The sequence below is a fragment of the Prosopis cineraria genome, unplaced genomic scaffold, assembly GCF_029017545.1.
Source record: "Prosopis cineraria cultivar Desert tree isolate PC_DT_omini unplaced genomic scaffold, ASM2901754v1 PC13, whole genome shotgun sequence".
Taxonomy (NCBI): domain Eukaryota; kingdom Viridiplantae; phylum Streptophyta; class Magnoliopsida; order Fabales; family Fabaceae; genus Prosopis; species Prosopis cineraria.
Window position 1 is genome coordinate 36457779 of NW_026555344.1, and position 13576 is coordinate 36471354.

The window sequence follows — 13576 nt, forward strand, 5'->3', positions numbered from 1 at the left end:
TTGGCTAAACAAAGTAAAAATATGACTTAAGCAAAATATGTCATCCCCGTATTTTCCAAAGTTGACTTAATAGTTTTATATGATTAAATACACTTTTTATAAACCATATAAAGTTTGAAGAATATGTCGCACTGGTTATTCACAAGTTAATAAGTTATGAATGACATTAATCATAATTTGGACATAATTGAGACTATTTCTCAAGAACCAGTCTAAAGGAGGTATATTTTCAGGATCACAACGCATGATCTATCTTCAAAAGAGGGGGAGGGGGTCACTTTCGAGCTCAATCCATAAAGGGGAAAAGCACAAAGGCCCAACAGTTTGCCTCAATAAATAGTTTAATCCTCATAGGTTACCCAAATCAATAAAAGTGCCACGTGTGAAAACTATGTTTGCATGCATGGTGCTGACACGGCTAACCATTGATCCTAGCCTAGGTAGCACCACGTAGAAAATAACTAAACTTGCATAAGCAGGTAATCAGCTTCAGCTATTGATACTGGTCAAGCAGTAAAAAAAAAAAAGGAAAAAGTAACATTGAATTAACACAGGGCAGAGTTACTGAATCTGAATACCCGTGTCTCAATAATCATGAGATATAAACAGTGCGACCCAGCGTGCAACAAACAAGATCCACATAAGATTTTGAAACAAAACACCAAGAAAGTATAACTCAAACAAAGGAACAAACCAGTCAACGGATACAGGCGGGCTATGATTGTGTGATGTAAGGTTGAAGGCATGGGTAAAGCCATGGAAGCATAAATCTCATTAGGTAGGAAGAGACTGAAATGCAATTGTAGAATAGAAGCACTAATTTAGATCAATTCAATAACCAATCGAACCTATGAAACTGGCTGCAGGCAGAGGACTAGAATGGAGGGTCTAGGTTACCAAATATTGACGTGAGAGATCTATTTGACATTACAAGCCAAACCTGCAGGTCGTAGCGTTCTTTTTCCCTACAACTGTGACCAAGGTCTCTCAGGTGGGTCAAAAAGAATGAGTTACCACCATCTCAAACACAAGCTTCGGAATGGGAACCTATATATCAGATATTAGATCGCCCAGCAGCTGATTTCAGAAAAAATAAACAAAAATACGACGGCCAACAGGCTCAAAGAGGAGACATATCCACTTCTTGGTTTACTAAAACCTAGGACAAGACACGTCTGATAATTATAAGCCAGAACAATGCAAGGCTTAACTATCTATAAATTGTATTTGGGTTAAATCTGCAAAACTGAAGGTTGCAGACTGAAGTTGGAGTAAAAGCAACAAAAAGTTGTTTCCACAACAACCTTCATTTTGAACCCAAAAGCCATTTCAGCCCAATTTTTATCCAAACACAAAATTTTACCTCCAACCTTACTTTTGGGTTCCAAACCTCAGTTTGATAGTTACCGAAACATAGCCGAAGTATCTCTCCCTCAATGTAAAATAAAATGCTGTCTAATTGTTGTCAAAGCCCAGAAGGTTTAAGGTCGATATCTCATCATCTCATTATTTAGTACTCATTTTCACACAATTGTATGTAAGCTTCAAAGTTCAAACCATACGTTGCTGCTATATGCAGCAAACAGCCCTTCTCAATTTCCAACATTTCCTTCATGTTTTATGGAGAAATGGATTGAAAATGACTCAGGAGGGTTGCTCGCCTCGTTATTTAATCAATTGCTGATCTCTACATTTATATAAGGATATTCGAGCACAAGATGATCAAACAGTAACAGGCAACAAATATCTCAAAGCCGAACAAAAGCCCGAATAAGCCTGTGTTAATACATTCAAATTTGGAAAAGTGATTCACAGAATAGGTATATTACAAGAAATGAGATGATAAATGTAACTTTTGTCACCCATCCTGCTTTGTCAGAACTCAGGACAGCTGGAACTTCAGATGAGTAATTTATTTCTTTCGCAAGCACATTGACGGAACAACCTGCATTTTGCAGCATCAGCATTATAATTTGTACTCGATCATTGGGCCCTTAAGTTTTACACATAAACCAAATCAAATTTCTAAGTCTAAGTATATAATGGCACACTTCAAAATAGATCTCTCCAAATACAAATGAAAAGATGATTATGGAAACACATACTTCTTTTGTTTTCCTTCATGAGGGTGGAAAAAGGGGAAATACAAATCAATTCAACAATGCCATCACATACAGGTTGTTATATTTGCCAAAGAGACATTAAATAATGTAATTTTTATTCTGAAGCCTGTCGTTCCAAATATCCAACTTTTAGAAGCAAATAACTAGCGGAGTTTACAGGAAACTAGTCTCAAATCACCATTTCATTAGGTTAGCAGCAAAGTTATTGCTTAAATGCATAGCCCTCCAATTCTACTAGTCTTGGTTCTTTCATCATAGCATGTGACATTTATCCAAGACACAGTGCCTCCTAAAGCTTAGCAGTACACATAGACGTGTTATCAGCATACAGAATTTCTCAATTGGACAGCAATGCCACACAAGCCAATCTTGGGCAAAATACCCAAAAAAAAAAAAATAGTTTATTACTGGCAGTAACAAGAACAACACTGCACCACCACCAATGATTCATAATAGTGGATAGACATCTCCAAAGAATTAAGATTTTTGGGCCTCGTTTGATATTACAAAAGAGAGTTCATGGCTGAGCCCCTTTTTTTTTGGGGGGGGGGGTAATGCCTATTGAATCTTCGTTATAATTACTCGACTCAAAATAAGGATATGTTGATCATTTTTCATCACAAAATCACTATTTTCATTCTCTTTCTGTTGCTCATTAGCATTGAGGAGCCTTGTAGGAAAAGAACCAATTATATTCATGAAATCTCCTTATGTCTCTCAAAAACAACTCTCGCAACAAAATCCATAGTTCATTTTCAATCTACATGTATGAAGTTTTGTGTTACTTCAGATTTTTTCCCCTTCCTTTTGCTTATAAGTGTCACTGTAAGTTTGGATTTCATGTGCTAAAAAACAAATTGATGCATCTTCCCACCCCGCTCCTATTCTTTCTATTGTAAACGAAGCTCGATTTGTACAAACCAGCCAATGGAAATAAATTACTAGAATCCTATTCAAAACCCTAGGGACCAAAATCAAGAATCAGCCATATGCTGCCACAAAACAGCTTCAAAATACGAATAGAACAAAGATCGTCGCCTGAGAACAGGAAGATCATTCAAAAGCAGAAAACAGAATAAGAGGGATGAACAAAGAAGGTAGATACCAGTACCAGGTTAATTGGCAGAAGCAGAAGAGGATTGCTCCATGAGCTTCTTGTCCCTTCTTTCCATCGCAACATCCCACATATCGTTCCCAATGTGCTTCGGCTGCAAGATCCGATCATGTTAAATGGGTAAGAATGAATTTATATACCTGATAATAAAAAGCGAAAAACAAAACAAGAAGAAGAAATACTCGGCCATGAGCGGCTCTGTGAATGTAATACTGAGCGTTGCCCATAACACAAAGCATTCCAGCTATAATTCCTAGGGGAAGGGCAGCTTCCAACCATATCCAAGCCATCTTCTTCGATCCCTGATCTATTCGTATCCAGCGACGCCAGCGATTCGTTTCGAAGGGAACAGATACCTCCAGCTTCTGATCAATCTCGTAACAGGCCTCCTCCGATGGGCTTTTTATTGGGCCGTACACCAAAGCTGTGGACAATCAGTGGGCTCAAATGAATCCATGAGCAAATCAGCACACAAAAAAAAAAGAATCCATGTGTGTGACAATGAAATCAAAAGTGTTTTGGGCCCCCGTAACTTATTTAACCCTTCCTCGCAACAAAAGGAATCCTACACGTAAGCATAAATTATCCGCTCAGCACACAATATCGGGCCCCCACCCTCCACAATCCCCACTTTTTGGGCCACATGGGGATTGAACCCAAAACACCGTTGTATCAAGGCAAGGGTTCAAAAGTTGACACTAAGTTTGTACCCAAAAAAAAAAAAGTTGGAGACTAACTTGTTATATCAAATAAAAAGTTGAAACTAAATGAAAAAAAAAAGGGCTGAAAACATATTATATTGAAATTCAGGTCTACTTGACCAGAGAGCCAACAAACAGTTAAACCGTGTTTTGACCAATAATCTTTGAATAGAGTTGGTGATTCGATCGAGGCAAGCATATTTGGACGAACTTACAAAAAACCCTTAATAATCAAGCCTCGTTTGAACTTTTTTGAACTTATTCAAACCAATCAGAATGTTTAAATTGAAAATTGAAATGAATCATGAAGGAACACTCCAATAAAGAAGTCTTAGTGAGGCATTATCATATCCAAATAATAGATGATATTCTTCTGAAACTAATAAATATGCCCATTTGTGTGTGTGTGTGAAGAAGAAGTGGGATGTATTACTATGTATGTATGTATGGAAAAAAAAAAAAAAACATCCTAGGATTCTTCACAAGGGGGACAGAGGCAGTTAATAAACAAACAGAGAATAGAAAGGAATGGGCCCCTCGTTGCCATTTCCCCTACCCACCCTCCCTTGTTTTTTCTTGTTCTCGTCTTAAATTTGTGTGTGTATGTGTGTGTGTGTGTGTAAATTTTAATTAAAACTCACAAATAATGTTATGTTATGTCTTTTCTCATTGGTCATTTATCCTTGCCATTCATAACCAATTTTGTTATTCTCTTTTTTTTCTTTTATCGTAGATGGAATCATTCAGCTCTTTTGGCCCCTCCTAGCATGAATTTCAAGCTGCGAGCTTTGTTAGTGTTAGGCTGTTGTCCTCAATCAATCAATTAATTAAAAAATATATTTTAAAAGATCTACACGAGATCCTAACAATTGTACGCATAATATTGACTAGTTTTATTGTGATCCTTGGTCACCTTGCGTTGTTCTTTTATAAGGAACTACAGTGCGAAAGTAAATAAAATAATTAGATGAATAAACACCTCTCTAGAAAGGATCACTCTGATCCGGACAGATTCTCTTAGCATGGGAATTTAATTATGGGAGAGGAAAATCAACACTCTTACGAAAAAAATTACTAATTTTATTTTTTAATACTTGAATATAAGAACTATGGACCCGTTTGTTTTAATTTGTTTCATGAAAAAATTACTTATTTTTTTAAAAAAATTGTTTTATAAGTTCCTATTATGTTTGTTTAACTTTTAAAAACAATCAGAATCCAAACAAAAATATTTCTAATTATTTTAAGAAGATATTTTGAGGAATTTTTGAAAATAATTTAATACGATAAATGAGAAAGAGTATTTTAAAGAGGTGGAATATACAAAGATATTATAAAATTTAAAAATAGATAATTAATAATATTTTTTATTATTGTAACCAAATATATAATTATATATGCTTTTTATAAAATATTTATGAAATAAATATTTTTTATAAAATATCTACATTATTTAAAAATTATTTATTTTTAAATTTAAAACAAATGACCCTACATATTTATAAAAGTTCGATATTTTGGTATAAGGAATTTTTTAATTTCTTAAATTCGTTTCAATTATCCTTTTTTTTATATGAAGAAGATCACAGTGAAAAAAAATTAACTGAGTCTATGTTAGTTATGGCTTGACGTGACTTCAAAAAATCAGTTGTCATTGATCGAAAAGAAAGAATAATGTGAAGAGTAAGACTTAGACTTCCTTCATGGGCATTTGTCTACGTGTGCCTCATGTCATCATGAGAAGAGCATAATTGTTTGTACGATCGAAGATAGATTTTCCTTTTTTTTTCTTTTTTTTTGTCGGTTATATAATAAGAATTTAATCATTATTCCTTTGTTCATGTGTCAATTAAAGCTGTAAAAGGGTCAGGTCTAAACGAGGTGATCTTATAAAACTTAATTATATTTCAAAACTTCATTTTATCAATTCATTTTAGCCCTCAGGACCTCAGCCATGTATATTTTTTTATTTTTAATTTAAAATTTAAAAAATGTATTCAAAATTTAAAAAAATTATTACACATAACATTAATTTTATAAAAACAAATTTAAGTCTAGTGAAAAAAACAACATCACAAAATTAACACTAATAACAATCAGACTTTGTTATCATTATTAGTGAAATTTTGATATTTTTATTATCATTAATCTCAATATAATTTCATATTTTTCTTTCTAAAGTCTCAACAGCAGCAAAAATATTAAGTTTTTTTATATTTATACTTCATCCCGTGAAATGAGACAAGGGTTTTAAAATTAGTGTAGTATTAATTTTTTTAATATTAAAATTTTTAAAATAATTATAAAAGAACTTAAAAGGGCTAGCCTTAATCATAAAGGGCCTACCCTTTTTATTTTAGAGCTTAAACCGACTAGCTTTTTTAAGTTTAAATTATCATTTTATATTCTAAAGTAACAATCTGACTCTAAATTTTTTTAAGCTTAAAAAAACTGGCCCGACGAGTTTGACTCTAATTGATGGCTCTAATTCATATCCCACCACGCTCTTAAGTCTTATCACATGATATATTATTTTATAGATAAGTACTCTCTCCAAATCACAATATAAATTATATTTTAAAAGCATCTCTTAGTTTAAAATAGAGTGTTAGATAAATTTTTTTATTTCTTTTTTCATTCATACCCTCTTTTTTTATTCTTTGTCTTTAAATGCTTCATATTTAAAGACCATATACGTATTACTAAGTACTTTTAGATGAATATAAATGAAAAGATGTAAATATTTTTAAAAATTAAGGTTTTAACTAATTTTTTATAAATCATAAATTAGTTAATAATGAGATATATATTGTGATTAAGAGGGGGTAGTTTTTAATGGTTTCATGATCGATAACGATTATTCACATAACTAATGACATTATCGAATTTGACAAGTCTATGGAACCAATTAATGGTCCTTTCAATTATTACAGGAAAAGAATTGAGGGTACGTGGAGATCCAAGCTTCTATGAGGGAGGGAAACATGGAACCATGCTCGTCCCTTTGCATTTCTTAGTTGCCCGTTAGTTGTTTTGTGTGTGTGTGTGTGTTTGTTTGTTTGTTTTTTAAAAAAAAAAATCGTGAGCAAGAAAGAAAGAGCAAGTTAATTACATGTTGCAAGACACTTTTTGAAATATTTTTTGTCATTAATATAAGGCACACTATGAGGTAATATTAATTATGTTTTTTTAATATTAGTTTTATTTAAAATCATTATCTATGAGAGAAGATGTATGCAAATGTAAAAAAAAAATATTTAAATATGAGTAAAATTGAAAGTTTATTTATTCTATTTTCAAACAAAATTCTTGATTTTAGTAAAATAGTTGGAAATGTCTTATAACAAGGAGCTGAGGAGTAGTTTTTTTTTTCGAGAGAAAATTTTAGTGAATTTGCAACTCTCAATGACAACATAACACAATTATAAATTCACAATTCTCATTATACCTACTTGAATTATTCATTTTCTATACATTAGTTATTCATTTTTTCTGTGTGAGTTGTTCATGTACTTAACTTTACTTGTTTATGTTTATAGTAATATTATGCTATTAATGAAAGTTATCAATTTCACACACATTAATTGTTTATTTTTCATACATCAATTGTTAATTTTTTTACACAAGTTGTTTATGCGCCGAACCTCATTGAAAATAATAAGATCATTTCAGTTAACTTTTTAATTTCATTTCAATCCCTTATATGTGTGATGTAATTTCAAAATTATAGGGGCATTAGTTGAAATTAAGTTTATTTAAGGAGTCCTCATTCAAATTTTCCCTTTTTTAATTTCACACATGTGTCTTTTTATTAAAAATAATCATGCTCAAGGTGATGGAATATAGGTTATAGGAAAGTTGGTTTAATTATTCACAAGAATTAATCTCAATCTTAGGATTTGAGTTTCATAACATATGGATGTGATAATCTTATTGATCAATAATTTGGATATATTTTTATAAGCTGACTTTGAGTTGGTAATTCTAAATTTTTTATGGTTTTCATGAAATCAGATAAGTATGACTTAAAGTAATTTTTTTCTTTTTAAAAAATGAGGTCAACAAAGGACGTGTAAGTTTTTTCTTAAAAACTCAATAGACTAGAAAGTTAGATGATAATTTCAGTTCCTCTCCTTATTTAAAAGAGAAATTAAAAATAATTGACTCTAACAAATGCTCCCTTTCAAATGAAATTATTATTATTCATGTAATTAAATAAAATTTAATTATAATAATCAATATTAATGGCAACTTCAAAGTGATTTGTTTTTAGTTATATTCATGTTGGCTGCATCACATAATGATTACTTGATCATTAAATCATTATTTATTAATTTTGCAAACTTATTGAAATCTTCAACTCTTGCAATAATATTCATACTTTAATTTATATGTTGAATGAATAGATATACATGACACAATTAATTTATTATCAACTTTGCCCCATGTTTGTTATTTTACAATTTTTTAACTTTCTTTTTTGGATTCGAACACTTGACACCCACATTCAACCCACCAATAACAACGAAAACCTTGTTTTTAATAATCTAAGTTATCATATACGGGTGATTCTTCAATTTTGTATCTCTAAGGGTTCATTAAGGATGATGAAAATAAGAGGAGTGGATATGTATATGGAAATAGAATTGAAAAAAATATTTATTTGATATGATAGACTTTGAAAATTTTTCAATTGGGATCCATGATAAAACCTCAATTTTCTAATTTCATATGCCCTTACGTCTCATTTTTTTCACTATGTTCCTTCATTTGACCCTTCAGTTTGGCGAGCACCAACAGATAACAAACACTAGGCCACCTGACGACAAGCACTAGCCTGATGATGACAATTGTAGCTACGACTACCAAGTTAATGGCAGCATGAATTATTTGCAGAGGAATCATGGAAGGGATGTTGATTTTGTTCTTCACGAAAGAAAAGATTCTTCCCAAGTTCTTCTTGTCATAACTATCTTATCCAAGTTTAACCATGACACTACTACAAAAATAATGCATTTTATAATAATAAAAAATAAAACACCAATAACATTAAAGTAGAAGTAAAGAAGTGGTATTTTTTATTTCAAATGCCACTACTTATAAATTATTTTTTTACTTACAATTTTAGTAAATGATAAGAAGTACCGTTTCAAGTGTGGTGAAATGTTATCTCTCTTTTTATTAAAATAATATTTTTTTCACAATAAAAAAAGAGAGGTGACATTTTTAATTAAAAATATCATCTTTCTACTCTGTTATTAATTTTAACATTTTTATTTTATGATAATAAATATTATTTTATTATAATTTATTTAATTAACAATTTTAATTAATATATTTATTATAAAATAAGAAAATGAAGAGAGGTGGCGTTCCAAACTTGGAAATGCCACTTCTCTTCTTTTTCACTATTTTATAATTTTACAAGATAAAATATTATTTTATTGTAATTTATTTAATTAATAGTAATTATTAATATATATTATTATCTAATGATTAGAAAGCAGAGAGTTGGCATTTCTTCAGTTTAGAAACATCACCTTTCTACCTGTTATTAATTTATAATTTTATTCTTTTAAAATAAATAATTATTTATTATAATTTACTAAATAAATAATTTTAAATAGTATGTTATATCATTTAATAAATAAAATAAGAGAGGTCATATTTGCTATGCTTAAAATGCTATTTTTTATACTCTCTTAGTGATTTAAAAATTTATTTTATCATATTAAAAAATTATTTCATTATAATTTACCTATTAAGTATTTAATTATTTTATTAAATAAATGATTTTAAATAGTATGTCATATCATTTAATAAATAAAATAAAAGAGGCCACGTTTGCTATGCTTAAAAATGCTATTTTTTATACTCTCTTAGTGATTTAAAAATTTATTTTATATATTAAAAAATTATTTCATTATAATTTACCTATTAAGTATTTGTAACTAATATATAACAATATTTAAAAAATAATTAAAAAGAGGTGGCATTTTCAAACCTAAAAATGCCACCTCTCTTCCTTTTTTAATATTTTATTATAAGATAAAATATTTCTTTATTATAATTTATTTAATTAATATTAATTATTAATATGTATCATTATCTAATAATTTTAAAGTAGAGAGGTGGCGTTTCTTCAACTTAAAAATGCCACCTCTCTATCCTGTTATTGATTTATTATTTTAATCTATCAGATTAAATAATTATTTATTATAGTTTGTTAAATAAATAATTTTAAATAGTATATCATATGATTTGATAAATAAAATAAGAGAGGTGACATTTGTTGAGTTTTAAAATGTCATTCTCGATACTCTCTTACTAATTTAAAAATTTGTTTTATCATATTAAATAATTATTTCATTATGATTTACTTATTAGATATTTATAATTAATATATAATAATATTTAAAAAATAATTGAAGAGAGATGGCATTTTCAAACTTGAAAATGCCACATCTCTTCCTTTTTCATTATTTTATTTTTAAAATATATAAGTATTGAATATTATTTATTTAATTTTAAATATTAAAAAATTACTCAAACGAGAGAAATGTCACCCCTCTCTTCAAAATTATTTTTTATTAATTAGTTTAAATTTTTTTAAAAAATAAAGAGGTGGCGTTTCTTCCAGAAATGCTACTGCTACGAGTTTTAATTATTTTTAAAAATTGGAGATAGTTTTTAACTCTTGTCTAAATTTTGAAACCTTAATTTTTTTTATCTAAGTCATTCTCATCGTCCAGCCGTTTGCTCTTCTCTCTTATAATCCATGAGCTATCTATTTCCTAATCATTGAAGGTGCTCTCATCATTTTTTTTAACTAAGGTTGCTTGTATGTGCATACTAATAACATGTTCCTTTTTCATTTTTATTACCTTTTATCTACCTACACACACAAACACGCACACACACACACACGAATCTTTATGGTTTTGTTGTTATTTATTTTTAGTTGACAATTTTTATTTTTTATTGAAGGGTTTGTTCTTTTAATTTGCTACCAAGCATATCTGTTGGTGAAATAATTCTCTAAGTATAAATCTTTATTCAGATTTAGGGGACAGACGGTGATATTTAATTTTATGCTTTCAATGATAAATGGTTTGGCTTTGTCAAGTAGAGAGGTGACGTTTCTTGTAAGAAATGTCACATTTCTTTCCTTTTATTTTTTAAAAGTGATGGCGTTTCCTTTTGAGAATGCTATCGTTGTTGCTAGCTTCTTGTAGCATTTCATTAATTAATAAAACACCACCTAAAATCTAAGATAATATTGAATTTTATAGCGTTTTATAAACGTCATAAAATTAAAATTTTAAACACTACTAAAGCTCATTTATGAAGGTAATCCAATGGAGAAATTACCACCAAATACACTGACCACTCTTAAGGACTCAAATTACATTTTCCGTGAAAAAATTAGTCCTTGGTTAGACGATGAAGGTGGGTGTTGATAGGGGTTTGCTTTTTTTTTTTTCCTTAAATTTCATGAACATACCAAGAATGTTTTAAATCTCATATTTATCTCCATTTTCATATCTACCTTTTTTTATTTTTATCAAAATCTTTTTAATAGTACCAAACTAGCCTTACAAGTTCTGAAGTTTCTATATCATCACAATGCATTAATTATTATTCGGCCAAAAAAAATGTAATGTTATTATTTTTTGATTGTATGCGGGTGTCATTTTATTAAATATTAAATATAAGTATATTTTAAGTTAAAATTCAATTTTAACTTGCCATGAAAAAACAATCCTATAACTAGACTCAATATAGATGCGTTAATGTATTATTGTTGTTGTCGTTAACAAATCTTCTCTAAAGGGCAGTCCGGCAGTGGCAATGGGACCCCAAAAAGAAAAAAGTTGAGACAGAAAACCTTTTTTGAGTACTACAAACACGTGGCTAGGCTAAGCATTTTACAAGCTTCATTATACTACCCCTCTATTATTTTTCTCTTCTGCGTTATTCACGCTTTAATAAATAAATAAATAAATATGCACACACATGCACACATTTCTTCTAGTCTTATGTATCAGTCCTATTTTACAATAATTTTATGATCCTAAATATAACTCATCTTGCAAGAGTTTTTATAGCATTAACTGCTTTATTCTAATTACAGCGCCATTCTTCTTAATTTTCAGTAAACAAATAAAGAATGTTTATTTTTAAATTTACAGTATTTATTAGGGATAAAAATAAAAATTAAATTAAATTAATTTTTCAATAATTTTACTAAATTTTATTATAAGTATCTTATAATAAAGACCACTAAGAATATACACACATGGGAGAGAAGGCCCGAATCACCAACCTTGGTCCTTCTGTTGTCTTAGAAACCTTCAACACTACTTTACAACTCATGCTTTGTTCTTTTTCCATCCTTATTATAAAGCATTTTTTTAGAAGAAATGCGTGATCTTTATTAAAAGTTGTTTGATGTAGATATTAATTAAGATTTTCTAGTATTACTAAAAAAAATTTTATATACTTAGTTTTTATCTTTAAAGTGTTTTTTTAATTAAATCAAAACTTATAGATATGTTATACATTATCAATTTTATATGACAAGCTCTTGTTATTAATATTATTAATACTTTAAATTTACTTATTTTGATTTAATTACATTATAGTATATTAAGTACATATAAGATGAAGTACCTAAGTCATTTTCTTATATGTATTTAAAGTAATAACTATAATAGAACAAATAATACAAATTCTGAAATTTTCATTTAAACATGGTCAAAATAAAAGATTTATTCTATTTTAAATATAATTAATGTTCGTCTAAAGTATAATTTCAGTCCTCTAACTTTATATAAGATTTTAATTTGGTCATTTAATTTTATAAAATATTTTTTTACTTCGTTAGTCCTAATATCATTAGTTTCAAATGATTATTTTTTATATCAATCATTGTCATTTTAAAAAATTTAAACTTAATATGTCAATAGCTGAAAATACTTTATCAACACTTGAAAGTTCAAAGTTAAAAATTTGTTGGGATAAAACTAACAATGTTAAGATTAAAGGACTAAAAAGACACTTTATAAAATTAAAAAATTAAAATGAAACGTTGTGTAAAGTTAAATAACTAAAAATATACTATAACTTTGATGATTTAATTATCTCTCAATATTTTTGACAAAGTTGTTAGAAATATCTTAGGGAGTATAATCAAAACTTCCATATGCTTTCTTGTACTCATTGTATAAGCAAAACAATTTAAGAAGCATTTATGACTTCTTTCCTTAATTGCTTTCTATTAAATGATGCCATTAAATTTGGAGGGAATGAAAGATTAATTATAGGGGCAATTTCAAACATAATTATTAAAACTAATTAATTTTCTTAAATTGAGTGAGTTAGTTAAAAGTTACTTAATTCCAAAACATATTATAAAGTGTTAATGTTCAATTTTAATCCTAATTTTTTTTGGAACAGTGCTGGGCATCTTTAATTAAACATTAATTAAACATTATTAACATGATAATGTTAATGTTTAGAAAGTGTTAATGATACATTATTAACATATTAATGATACATATTAACATCTATAAAGTGTTAATGTTCAAAAAAGTTTATTTAAAGGAGATATCTCGTAGAATTTACCTCTTATGTTT

The 13576-nt window shown here is 28.7% G+C and overlaps 1 protein-coding gene across 2 annotated transcripts; it reads right to left on the reverse strand.

Annotated features, from left to right (window-relative positions):
• Positions 1 to 1719: 1719 nt before the first annotated feature.
• On the reverse strand, positions 1720 to 3588 carry LOC129291365 (NADH dehydrogenase [ubiquinone] 1 alpha subcomplex subunit 1). 2 transcript variants are annotated; one of them, XM_054928666.1, is made up of 3 exons: positions 3420 to 3588; positions 3229 to 3331; positions 1720 to 1945 (listed from the first exon to the last, which is right to left on the reverse strand). In XM_054928666.1, exons 1-2 carry the CDS (start codon positions 3525 to 3527, stop codon positions 3239 to 3241), a joined length of 201 nt encoding a protein of 66 aa, XP_054784641.1. In that variant the 5' UTR covers positions 3528 to 3588; the 3' UTR covers positions 1720 to 1945; positions 3229 to 3238. The 2 variants fall into 2 exon arrangements, with proteins under 2 accessions (XP_054784641.1, XP_054784640.1); XM_054928665.1 differs by having other exon boundaries at positions 3235 to 3331; positions 3420 to 3584.
• Between the last annotated feature and the right edge of the window lie 9988 nt (positions 3589 to 13576).